Source organism: Dromiciops gliroides, chromosome 2 (genome assembly GCF_019393635.1).
Source record: "Dromiciops gliroides isolate mDroGli1 chromosome 2, mDroGli1.pri, whole genome shotgun sequence".
Classification (NCBI taxonomy): Eukaryota; Metazoa; Chordata; class Mammalia; order Microbiotheria; family Microbiotheriidae; genus Dromiciops; species Dromiciops gliroides.
This window is the reverse complement of record NC_057862.1, coordinates 110,286,630-110,299,225: the sequence shown is the minus strand read 5'-3', so window position 1 is coordinate 110,299,225 and position 12,596 is coordinate 110,286,630. Positions and strand designations below refer to the sequence as shown.

Genomic DNA, 12,596 nt, shown 5'->3' with positions numbered 1-12,596 from the left:
TTTACAGCACAATAATATTTCACTTCATCCATGTACCACAATTCACTTAGTCATTGATGCACATATACTTTGTTCAGTTTTTTTGCTACCACAAAAAGAGCTACTATAAATATTTTGGTGTATATAGGTCTTTTCTTTTTTCTTTTTTTGTGAGGCAATTGGGGTTAAGTGACTTGCCCAGGGTCACGCAGCTAGTAAATTGTCAAGTGTCTGAGGTCGAATTTGAACTCAGGTCTTCCTGACTCCAGGGCCGCTGCTCTATCCACTGAGCGACCTAGCTGCCCCTAGGTCTTTTCTTTATGTCTTTGACCTTTTTAGGGTACATGCCTAACAGTGAGATGTTTGGATCTATAGGTACTGACATTTGAATCACTTTTTTGGTAGTTAAAGCCTAATTTCAAATCGTTTCCCTGAATGGTTGGACCAATTTACGTCTCCATCACAGCCCATTATTATGGATGTCTTGCCCCAGACCTTCCAACTGTGCCTGGGAGCTTTGGTAATTTACTCATGCGTACTAGGAGAGGGTACTAGGAGAGGGTGAGTGCCTTGGCCCTAAGAATCTGGGACAGGCTGTGGTGGGGTCCCCTGTCTTTCCTGCAGCAGCTGCAGCCTCAGGGAGGCGCGCTGCCCAAGCCCTGGTTACTGCAGAGTAGGTCAAAAAGACACAACCCTCACAAATGCCGTTTTACACTGACATCTCTTTCACATGCCAGGCCACCTAGGGCAGGTGCCCATATTAAAGATGGCGGCGGCAGCGACTACCAACCAGTCACCTGCTCCAACCTGCAATTCGAGGGGGGCGGAACCGAGGTGGCGCTGAGCCAATGGCTGAGCCAAGGGTGGGCGGGCTTTGCGGTGGTGGGGGGCGGCTGCGCGCAGGCGCTCTGCCCCCGCAGCCTCTGCCTGCCTTCCCCCCCCCCCCCCACCTCCCCGACCCCTCGAGCCATCTGATGAGATCGGCATAGCCGAGGTGAGCTGGGCAAGAAGTCCCCGGACCGCGGCTGGGTCGGGCCGGGGGTTACTTTACTCTGAGTTCCGGGCTTCGGCCGCTCGGGGAACGGCATGCTCCGGGGGCCCCCTCATGAAAACGTGGGGAGAGAAGTGGAGGCATAGGGTTGGGGGTGGGGGGTCCCTGGTGATGGAGGTCCTGGCTGTCGGCGGTGCACGGGCTGCGACGGGCATCGGGTTGGAGGCAGGACGGGGCTCCTGGGCTAAGGGATGCACACCCCCCAGGACTGGGGTTCGTTAAGGGGGTTGTGCGGGGCCGGAGGGGTGACTCATAACCTCCCTGATCCTGTTTCTTCTTTCGTAAAGTGGGGATGATAACACTCCCGTTGCTCATTTATCAGGGATTTTCTACCCCACCACTGCTTCCTTTGAAATTAAGATTAATTTTAGGGAGGAATTAGAAAAGTAGCCGCAAGTAGAGACACAGTGCTCTTTGCCAAGGGCTTATGTGAACGTGAATTGTTATTCACCAAACAGGTGTGAGCCTCCGTGGGCTAGTGTGTCTAGGGTTGGGAGAGGACAGGGGCAGATGGGGGGGGGGGAGGTGGTCCTAGAAACCCCTCTGATGCCACTTCAGTGGCTGTCTTAGAGAGAGGGGTCCCAGGAGGGAGGGTTACTCTCCTACCTGATCTCTGTCTCTGTCTCTCCCTCTCCTCTCTTCCCCACCTTCTCCTGTCTCCTCCCCCCCCCCTCACCTTTTCCCTTTCCCTCTCTTTATTTCCTCTCCCCTCCCTCCCTTTCTCCTCTCTCTGTATGGACCCTCAGCGCAAGTTTTCTACCCCGTGAGTGGTGATCATGAAAACCCCTTCTTTCATCCATCCTCAGGGATGGTGGGTGCTGAGTGCCCCCTTCTTTGCTCAGCTGGGCAGGAGAAGGTACACAGGATGGAGCTGGCTGGGGAGACCTGAAGGCAGGTGCTAAACCCCAGTCTGGTGTAGGGTCTTGCCATACTTGTTGAGGTCTTTGAGAAGCTCAATGCAGTTCAATAAGTGTTTATTAAGTATCTATTATGCCTCAAGCACTCTAGTGGCTGGGATGCTGAGAAACTGGCCTTGCCCTCAAAGATCTTATATTCTATCGAGGAGAGAATTCATACATAAGAGAAGGAAGAGAATAAGCACTTATATGTCTACTATATGCCACAACAACCCTCAGAGGTAGGTGCTGTCATTATCCCCAATTGGGGAAACCGAGGCAAACAAGCTAAATGACTTCCATCCAGGGTCACTAAGCTAGTAATGCCTGGGGTTATATTTGAATCCAGGTCTTGCTGACTTGGGGCTCTATCCATGGCACCACCTAGCTCATAAAGAAATACAGGGGCAGCTAGGTGGCGCAGTGAATAAAGCATCGGCCCTGGATTCAGGAGTACCTGAGTTTAAATCCGGCCTCAGGCACTTGACACTTACTAGCTCTGTGACCCTGGGCAAGTCACTTAACCCCCACTGCCCTGCCAAAAAAAGGAAGAAAGAAAGAAATAAAAATGTGCCCAAAGCTAGTACAAGGTAACTTCAGGAGGTGAGGCATTAGCTATGGAGTCTTTAATATAGATTTCCTGTAGGAGATGGGCACTTGAGCTGAGGCTTTGAAGGAAGCAGGGCTTTTAGGAGGCGGAGGCACAGACATGGGGAGACATGCAAAGACCAGAGATAGGATGTCGTTTCCTGGAGTAGGGGAGAGAGGGGAGGTAGGAGGGTTTTTCCCACTTTACTCAACTGTTCCTTTAAACAAAGCAAACCCTAAGACTTCTTCCTCATCCCCTGATAATCATGAGGCTGGAAAAGGGCGCCTTCTCTTGAAGTATTTCCTGCTTCTTTGTAATCATTCTTATTGGGAGGTGGAGCCTGGGTGTCCGCCAGGCTATTAAGAAGATCCTTTGTTATGGGAGTTTATGTTAGGGATGTTTAAGTGAAGGATTCTACCCAGTTTTTCCCTCTAGGATTGGGAGGTACCCTATAGGAGAGAGATTAGTGTTTGGGCTTCTTTAGCCTAAACAAAACAACCCTAAACCTAGTGCCTTGTTTACCTTGAAAGCTATGGTTCTCCTCCATTCCTTCCTAAATTTAATTTTAATCTCAAAGGAGGCCTTGGTGTATTGGAAAGAACTCTGGATTTGGAGCCTGGGACCTGAGTTTGAATCCTGACTTTGCCCCTGACTCCCTGTGACCTTTGTAATCTCTTAGATCTTTCATTTCCTCAGCTGTAAAATGAGGGGTCAGACTAGATGACTGATAGGGTCCCTATCAGCTCTGGTTCTATTGTCTTCTGACACTTGGCTGGTTAAAAAAATTAGAAGAGAATGAGATCAGATAACTAACACTCACACCTAAGGCTGGGGGGATAAGGGGGTGCGGTGAGGCAGGATGCATGGGAGGCGCAGTGCCATTTGAGAAGAACAGTGATGTCCACTTTGGCTAGACCATAAAGTTTAGGAAGGGAAGTAATATATGATGAGACTGGAAAAGTAGGGCCAAATTGTGAAGGTCTTTAGAAGTGAAATTTGTTGTTGTTTAGTCATGTCTGACTCTGTGACCCCATTTGAGGTTTTCTTGGCAGAGATGCTGGAGGGGTTTGCCATTTCTTTCTCCAGCTCATTTTACAAATGAGGAAACTGAGGCAATCAGAGTGAAGTGACTTGCCCAGGGTCACATAGCTAGTAAATATCTGAGGCCAGATTCGAACCCAGGAAGATGAATCTACCTGCCTTCAAGCTGGGTACTCTATCTACTGGGCTGCCTGGCTGCCCATGAAGTCAAATAGAGTTTATATTTTTTATCTCAGGGGTAATGGGAAGCCCCCAGAGAATTTTTAGTGGTGGGGGGGGCGCTTCTGTAATTTGAAAAGCAGAGTGACAGTGGTCAGATTTGTGTTTAAGGGAATCACTGTGTTTTTTTCCAAAAGAAAATGAAATTTATTTAAAAGTTCACAGATTTCTTGTCCTATAACCACTCCCATTTTGTTGAACTCCAACCCTGTATTAGTCCCATCATCTGGCTACTTTGTTTCTGCTCATATGCCACTAAATAGGCCTGGAAGATAATCACAGAACCGTGATGACCTGGTACACTACAAATTTATGTTGTCTTGTCGGTGGTCCTTCATTTTCTAAGATGTCCAATGCAGCACCCAGTTAAACCATGTCCGCAGACATGCTAAACTAGGTTTAGGAGAGCTGACTATCCTCAAACCTGTTGGCTAATTAGGGAGATGTCTACCCTAAGACCGTGAAAACTTAAGCGAATCACTTTGGCAGCTGTTTTGGAGGATGTCGTGAAATGAGGAGAGACTTGAGGCTGTGAGACCAATTAGGAGGCTATTAGAGTCTTAGCAGAAGGCAGAGAGGGTCTGCCCCATGAGGAGCGTACAAGGATCAATTGGGAGAGATGTGGAGGGGTCTGATGGGATTTGTGGGGTGAGGGGAAGTGAGGGCTTGAGGATGATTCCAAGCTTCTGAACTGGGGGAGACCGGAAGACTGATAATGCTGGCTGAATTGAAAAAGAGAGTCCCTGCTTATCATCAAGCAATTAGGAATGGGGAATGGGGAATGGCTAAGGCTACGCTGGCACTCGGTGGACAGGTAGCCCCCTGGACACTGATTAGTCTCAGATACAAAGCTGGCTTGCAGTGGCTTGCCTTCACTAATTCTGTTCTTCCTCAGGGGGCAAGGATGCTCTGGCCCTGGAAAGGGAGTAAGGAGGCAGGCACACTGGCATCCCTGATCCACTGAGGCCTGGGGCCCTGGGCCATGGCAGGTCAGCTCCTGGCCTGGCTCTCCAGGCTGCCCACAGCTGTGGTCTATGGTTCCTTGTCACTCTTTGTCTCCATTCTACACAATGTGTTCCTGCTGTACTACGTGGACACGTTTGTTTCAGTGTACAAGATTGACAAGCTGGCCTTCTGGGTTGGAGAGGTAGGTGTCCCACAGGTTCCATGGCAAGCTGGGTCTATGATGTGGGACTGGAATTTGTGTCCTCTGACTTCAGAACTGGTGCTCCATCCATTGGCCTCCCACCACCCATCTCTCAGGCTCTCTAGCTGGTCCTAATCAGGAGCATTATAGCAGACAGCCCCTCACAGCATCCTAGAATCTCATCACTGGGAAGAGACCTTAACTTGGAAAAGGGGGGAATTCCCTAGTGTCCTGGGGTGCTTATGCCCTTGGCTTGCTTCTTCCTCCCCCAAGCCTGCAGTGGCTGGGCAGGCCGTGCTGGGTGATCAGGCATAAACTGTATCCCTTCCCAGCCCTTCATCTTCCTGTTGGCCCTGAGCACTCAGTCTGCATTAGGACATTGCTCTCAGCATAACAGCTCTTTCTGGCCCCTCTTTGCAGACGGTGTTTCTCCTCTGGAACAGTCTCAATGACCCTCTCTTCGGCTGGCTCAGTGACCGTGTCTTCCTCAGCTCTGCACCCAGGTGTGTGGTTTAGCGAGGACAGATGGCTGTTGGAACTTGAAGTGGGTCCAAATCCTTCATTTTGCAGATGGGAAGACTGAGGCTTCAAGACAGGAAATAAAGGGACTTACCCAAGGTCACACAATGAGTTACTGGCAGAACCTAATTTCTGTGGCTTCCCATACAGGGCTTTCTCCACTATTTTGTGTCACCTCTGTTGTCATTACCTCATGAGGTCACTCTCTTGCCCAGGGCCCAGGGTCCCTTCCATGTTACTTGGAGCCAGAGGAATCAGGGGACCCATCACTGGGTGAGTCCCTAATCCTCTGAGTCATGTCTCTTCTTCCTTTTACCAGGATGAATCTGGGAGAGGAAGGAAGAAGGCAAGAATGGGCCATTTGTGACTGGTCACTTCCTCTAGTCCCCCAACCCTTCCCTACATCCTTCCCTCATCACTTTCTCCAGGGGCAGGGGTGTAGAGTATAGGATGGGACCCTTGATTCTCCAGGTGGAAAAGCCTGGAAGGATGTGAGAATGCTGGGCACTGGCCCTGGCCGTGGCTGGCTGCTCCTGGTTTAGGGACTGGCATTCTGTAAATTGTCCCCAGGGCAGAGGGGAGGAGATGTGGGCATGTGTGTGTAGGGAGGGCATATCCTCAAGGCTTCCTTCTGTCCTTTCACAGGGCAGGGGCTTCCATCCCATCCCAGGATGTGGTTCTGACGAGGCTTCGGGCTCTCAGCCGGCATGGGCCGCTGCTGGCTCTCTCCTTCCTGGCGTTCTGGGTGCGATGGGCCCCCACGGGCATGCAGTTCTTGCTTTGTTTGTGTCTCTATGATGGCTTCCTGACACTGGTGGACCTCAATCACCATGCTTTACTGGCTGACCTGGCTCTGTCTGCCCACGGCCGAACACACCTCAATTTCTACTGCTCCCTGTTCAGTGCAGCTGGCTCCCTCTCCGTCTTTGCCTCCTACACTGTGTGGAACAAGGAAGACTTCTCTTCCTTTCGTGCCTTCTGTGTGGTTCTGGCTGTCTGCTCTGGGCTTGGCTTTACTGGAGCCACGTGGCTATTGAGGCAGCGGTTTGAGACAGAGGGGAGGACACTGGGGGCCCTGCATTCAGTCTCAGAAGGGTAAGTGCCCCGTTGTATCCCATTCGATTCACCACATGTTCGTTACAGGCCTGCTTGGTTCTGGGAATACGGAAATGAAAGTGACCTTGAGGAGTTTATGTTCAACTGGGGAGGGACCTTGTGGACATAGGGAAGTGTCATATAAGGTAAACTGAGATAGAAGAGGCTGTTAACAGCCAAGGGACTGACAGATGGCTTCATAGAAGAGGTCCCTGAGCTGAACTTCAAGGAAGACAAGGATGCTGAGAGGTGGGGCTGAAGAGGAGGTGTAGTTCAGAAATGGGTGGTAGCTTGTCTCTGAGGTTCCAGGGTCAGTGACCTGATTTCTTTCTTTCTTTTCTCCAATTGCATTATTTGAGTATTATTTTTTTATGTGTTTTATTCTTTTTTCATTTTTTCAAAATGAGAGATTAATTTTTCAATCTTAATAGTGTTTATTTTTTCCAGTTACACATAAAAATAGTCTTCATTTTTTTTTTTGGTGAGGTAATTGGGGTTAAGTGACTTGCCCAGAGTCACACAGCTAGTAAGTGTTAAGTGTCTGAGGCCGGATTTGAACTCAGGTCCTCCTGACTCCAGGGCCAGTGCTCAATCCACTGCACCATCTAGCTGCCCCAATATTTATTTTTATAAGATTTTGAATTCCAATTTTTCTCCCTCCCTCCCCAAGACAGAAAGAAATCTGATATAGGTTATATATGTGCAATCGATGTGTTTGATTCTTATGTGACATTCATTTCCTTTCTTTCTTTCTTTTTTTTTTTTTTGTGGGGCAATGAAGGTTAAGTGACTTGCCCAGGGTCACAGAGCTAGTAAGTGTCAAATGTCCGAGACCGCATTTGAACTCAGGTCCTCCTGAATCCAGGGCCAGTGCTTTATCCACTGTGCTACCTAGCTGCCCCACTGTGACATTCATTTCCAAACATATCCTTCTGCACCCCTCACATCCATTGAGCCATCTCCTGTAATACAGAATAAGCAAGAAAACAATGGGGAGGAAAGTCCTTCCATGAAGTTGGCTGGCACAGCTGCTGTCAGCACTCCCACCTCAGTAATGAAGGGAAAGAGACGCATTCGTTCCGATCCTCTCTGGGCCAAATGTGCTCATTATGACACACAGCGTTTGGTTTTGTTTTCTCGTTCTCCCGATTGTTGTGGCGTATGTTTTCCTGCCTCTTCTTCCCTGCACCAATTGATGAAAGTTTCCCCTGCTTCTCTGAATCTTGCTTATGGCACAGTAACATTCCCTCATTTATTAATTAATGTAGCAGAGTTTGTTTAGCCATGCCTTATGGGATGGCTTTTGCCATTCAGTTGTTTCAGTCATGTCTGACTTTTTGTGACCATCCCATTTGGGGTTTTCTCAGCAGAGATACTGGAGGGGTTGGCCATTTCCTTCTCCAGCTCGTTTTACACATGAGGAAACTGAGGCAAACGGTGAAGTGACTTGCCCAGGATCACCCAGATAGTAAATGTCTGAGGCCAGGTTTGAACTCAGGAACTCTGGCCACTGCATCACCTAGCTGTTCCACTTGTCTCACCACTGCATAGCCAATTCTTGGCTATCACAAAAAGACTTGCTATTATTGCAAAAGTCTTGCTAATATTTCTGCATCGATGGGGCCCTTCTTTCTGTCTTTGATTTCCCTTTTGGGGGTATATCCCTAGTGGTGGAATCTTTGGGTCAAAGGTCTTTTTGGGGGGGGCACTGGGGGCTAAGTGACTTGCCCAGGGTCACACAGCCAGTATGTGTCAAGTGTCTGAGGCCAGATTTGAACTCAGGTACTCCTAAATCCAGGGCCCGTGCTTTATCCACTGAGCCACCTAGCTGCCCCCAAAGGGCTTTTTTAAAGCATAATTCCCAAATTCTTTCCAACTCACAGCACTTCCAACAGTGAATCATTATGCCTGCTTTCCTACAGTCCCTTGAACATCGATTAGTTCCATCTTTTGTTGTCTTTGCCTATTTGCTGGGTGTGAGGTGAAACCTCGGTTGTTTTGATTTGCATTTCTCTGATTTAGTGATTTGGATCCATCTTTCATACAGTGAAGAAAGATCCTGTCATTCTTTTAAGAACTGTTCGTTCCTATCCTTTGACCACTTATCACAGTGGCCTGACTTCTAATTCTCTACCCATGGCTGGGCTAGAGACAGATTGCTCAGAAGGGAAGAGGGAGGAGAGGATAGGGCAGGGTGGGGAAGGGGAGAGAGGGAGGCAAGTAAGTTAGCGGGGAAGAGTGGGAGGAAGAAAGGGAGAGAGAGCCAGGGAGCCAGAAGATGTGGGAGGAGAGCTGCAAGGCCCTGGTCTGTCTCTGTCTCTGTCTGTCTCTGTAGCCCGGATGTGGAGAAATCATCAGCAAATGAGGAGGAAAAGAGGGTCACATTGGGCGAGTATCTGCAGCAGCTGGCACGCCACCGAAACTTCCTCTGGTTCGTAGGCATGAACTTGGTGCAGGTATATATGGGCATCGTTCCTGTTCTTCTTACCATGTCCTCGTCCCTATGTGAGTGCTGCGTCCTGTCCTGTGGTGACAGCTTGGCTGTGGAGCCCAAGAAAGGGTGGCCCTATGGGGAGAGCCTCATAATAAGACTGATGTGCGTAGAGGAGGAAGCCTGGGATGGGAGGAGGGTTGGATTTGTGGGGAGATCTGGATTCAGATCCTAGTGCCTTTACTTACCCATGTTCCCTGTAATGTCATTTATCATCTTTGGGTTTCAGTTTCATGTGGAATCTGAGGGAGTTGGTCTCCCATGATCTTTAAAATCTCTTCCAGTTCTGAATCTTATAACGTGGTTTATTTACCCCGTGGTGTAGAGAGTAAAGAAGTGTTGGCCGGATAGCCAGCAGATCTACTAACTTACTCCATAATCTTTGTGCAAGTCACTGCACTTTGAGGGCTTGGTTTCCCTTTCTGTTAAAAGAGGAGATCAAAGTAGGTTGGAGTAGACACACTACTTTGTAGTCCGACAAAACTTTGACAGCTCAGGAATCTGTGCCAAAGACTCCATTTATGAAAATTGGGTTCTAGGTCAGGCCACCTGGGGACAAAGTGAAGCCCGGGTCACCCAGGCCTACACCACTGCATCTGTGCTCACAGGGCTTCCTGGGGGTGTTGGGCTCGAGTTTATCTCTTGCATCCCTAGTACCACTGGTGTCTTAGCTCAGGTCCTAGTGCAAACCTAGAGGTCTCATTTTTAAATATTGATATCATTTTACATTGTTCCACCAACATCTAAGTCCTTTAATAAAAACTAGCCAGTTTTGATAAAAACCACATGACTCTTTTATTTTTTCTCTTCCTGACTGTTCAGTTTAATTAGTCAGTAGAAGGGAGGACAGTTTCCGTTCCCAGATTCCATCTGTTGTGGGAAAGCCCCGTTTCACACAAATTTAAACCTTTTCCTTAGGGATGAAAGTACAGTAGTTGATCAAGACTTTTTTGCTTTTTACTTGGCTCATTTTACAAAAAGATGGGCCTGACCTTTCAAAGTCTGCGTTCACTTCCTGTGATGACTGCCTTTAAGCACGGGCCTGGGGCTCCTTCTGGGGGGCCTGCCTTGGTCTGGGGAGGGGGGCTCCCAGCTCTCTCCCTGACCTCTTCTTTTCTGCCCCTGCTTTTCTCCTCATGGTGCCTGTTGGGTTCCAGGTCTTCCACTGCCACTTCAACAGCAACTTCTTCCCCCTCTTCCTGGAGCACCTGCTGTCGGACCAGATCTCTCTCTCCACAGGCTCCTTTCTGCTGGGTGAGATGGGGGATCTGGACATAGATAGTGGGGGTTGGGGAGGGGGGCCCAGTTCCAGGCTGTGAATACAAGTTAACTCTCCCAGACAAGATGTCTTAACACCTGGGGTTCAAGCCCTGCAAGCCCAGAGGGGTGAGGTCCTCCTTAAGTGAGAGGGACCTTTTGGTGGTGAACGTCTCATCTCTTGGAGGAACTTGGTATTGGAGCTTGCACCTAAACCTGATCCTCCCTGACTCTTGGCTTCACTTCTCAGTGGGGATGAGGTCTGGATGAAAGGCAGGAAAGGGGTTAGTTAGTTGACATGTTAGGGACTTGGCTCTGGTAAGATTGAGTAGAGGCCTGGGAGGAGTCATCCTGAAGCCCCGCCTTCCCTCTTCTTGACTTGGGGCGGGGCCATGGGGCACAGATCCCAGGCTTCTGTGGTCTTGCCAGGGAGGGCCACTCCTGCAGTCCATGGAAGTCAAGGCTGGCCATCAGTATCCAAGGAGCCATTATTGCCCTAGGCTGGGGGAGGAGTGTGGGAAGTGCCCGGGCCTCTGCCCTAGGCCAGCCTAACCTGGGATATCATTTATCCAGAGGCCTCCTTGGGGGCTTCCTGAGCCTGGCTCATCCTAACTTGTGGAGGCTTTTCACTAGGGGTCTCCTACATCGCTCCTCATCTCAACAACCTTTACTTCCTGGCACTGTGCCGAAGGTGGGGTGTTTACGCAGTGGTCCGAGCGCTCTTCCTTCTCAAGCTGGGCCTCAGCCTTCTCATGTTGCTGGCTGGACCAGACCACCTCCACCTCCTTTGCATCTTCATTGCCAGGTACACAGGGACCCCTTCCTGACCATGTTGGCTGTCCCTCGGAATGGTTCCCCTGACTGTTCATTCCTATGCTGATCCCAGTCCTGACAAACTCTCCACACTAGCTTCATTCACCTTCCCCCAACTCCCAGCCCAAGACCACCTGTTCATTCCTTTTTTCCTTCTAATGATGCCATGGTTTCTACCCATCCGTAGCAACCGTGTATTCACAGAGGGCACCTGTAAGCTGCTGACCCTGGTGGTCACAGACCTGGTGGATGAGGACTTGGTGCTAAACCGCCGGAAGCAGGCTGCTTCAGCACTTCTCTTTGGGATGGTGGCCTTGGTGACCAAGCCTGGCCAGACCTTTGCCCCACTGCTGGGCACTTGGCTGCTTTGCTTCTATACTGGTAAGTGCCCTGCCACTGGAGAATAGGGGTGGATGGAGCTCCCTCAGGTTCCCAGTGGCCTTTGTTCCTAGGCCCGTTAGACTTTAGGTGGGGATGATCGGTGATAGGGAGTGGCTAGCCCTGCCCTCTCCTTCTTACATGCCAAGCAGAGTCTTCAGGGAGGATAAAGTTTGACTTGACATTCCCTTTCTCTTGTTCTAGGTCATGACCTTTTCCAGCAGCCCTTGCTGACCCCAGTGGGCAGTGCAAGGCCTTGGTTGGACCCCCCTGCTCCACCTCGGGCATCATCATTACGTCAAGGATGCTTCTACTTGCTCGTGCTGGTGCCCATCATGTGTGCGCTGCTGCAGCTGATCACTTGGTCCCAGTTCACCTTGCATGGGAGGCGCCTCCACATGGTCAAGGCCCAACGCCAGAGTCTGTCCAAGCCCTGGGCTCTGGATGTTAAGACCGTCTGAGGGGACTCAGAGGAAGGCAGACTATGGTGCTGGGTGCTCAACTACTCTTACCTGAGCCGGGAGCCGGGCACCTCCTCATTCAGGCTCTCCTCTGGCCTTGTTTCTCAGGTACAGCAGGAAGTAACACAGTTGGGGAACAAAACCTCTAGGGTTTTCCCTTGGACGCAGATGCTGAGGTCACAATTCTCCATCCTTCCTCTCAACTCCTGGCAGTTAACTCAGGGTGAAGGCTATGAAGTGGGTCCTTAGAATATGGCCACCAGCTGCTTTAAGCAGCTGAAAAGCATCAGGAATTGGGGAGGACTGAGTGGGGGAGGATTGCACTCCCTGCCCCACCCCCCAGTCTGTGCCCACCATATACACTGAATGGAGCACTCTACTGAAAGCAGGCCCTGTCCAAAGCTTGGCTTGGCCTGACTGCCTGGACAGAGGCTGCAGGGGGAGGAGCTGTTCTCTGTATGGACAATCTGGTTGAGGATGTGCAGTGGGCCTACATGACTCCCAGAGCTTGGCCTGTGACTGAAAGTCAAGGTGGTGGCACTTTGTGGGCACCTCCCTTCCCCAAACTCTTGCCATTTCGGATCCTCTCTACTTTGTGCTCCACTTACCCCAGGGATGGGCTCATTTTGCAGGGACTCATTAAAGCCAGTAAATCATTTT

The 12,596-nt window shown here is 50.1% G+C and overlaps 1 protein-coding gene across 1 annotated transcript; it reads left to right on the top strand.

Annotated features, from left to right (window-relative positions):
* The first annotated feature begins 861 nt into the window (after positions 1-861).
* MFSD13A (major facilitator superfamily domain containing 13A) lies at positions 862-12,594 on the top strand. Its single transcript, XM_043981734.1, has 9 exons — positions 862-973; positions 4,671-4,922; positions 5,343-5,425; positions 6,087-6,536; positions 8,872-8,992; positions 10,185-10,281; positions 10,918-11,089; positions 11,285-11,478; positions 11,680-12,594. The coding sequence occupies exons 2-9, from the start codon at positions 4,758-4,760 to the stop codon at positions 11,934-11,936; spliced, it is 1,539 nt and encodes a 512-aa protein (XP_043837669.1). The 5' UTR covers positions 862-973; positions 4,671-4,757; the 3' UTR covers positions 11,937-12,594.
* Positions 12,595-12,596: the final 2 nt, after the last annotated feature.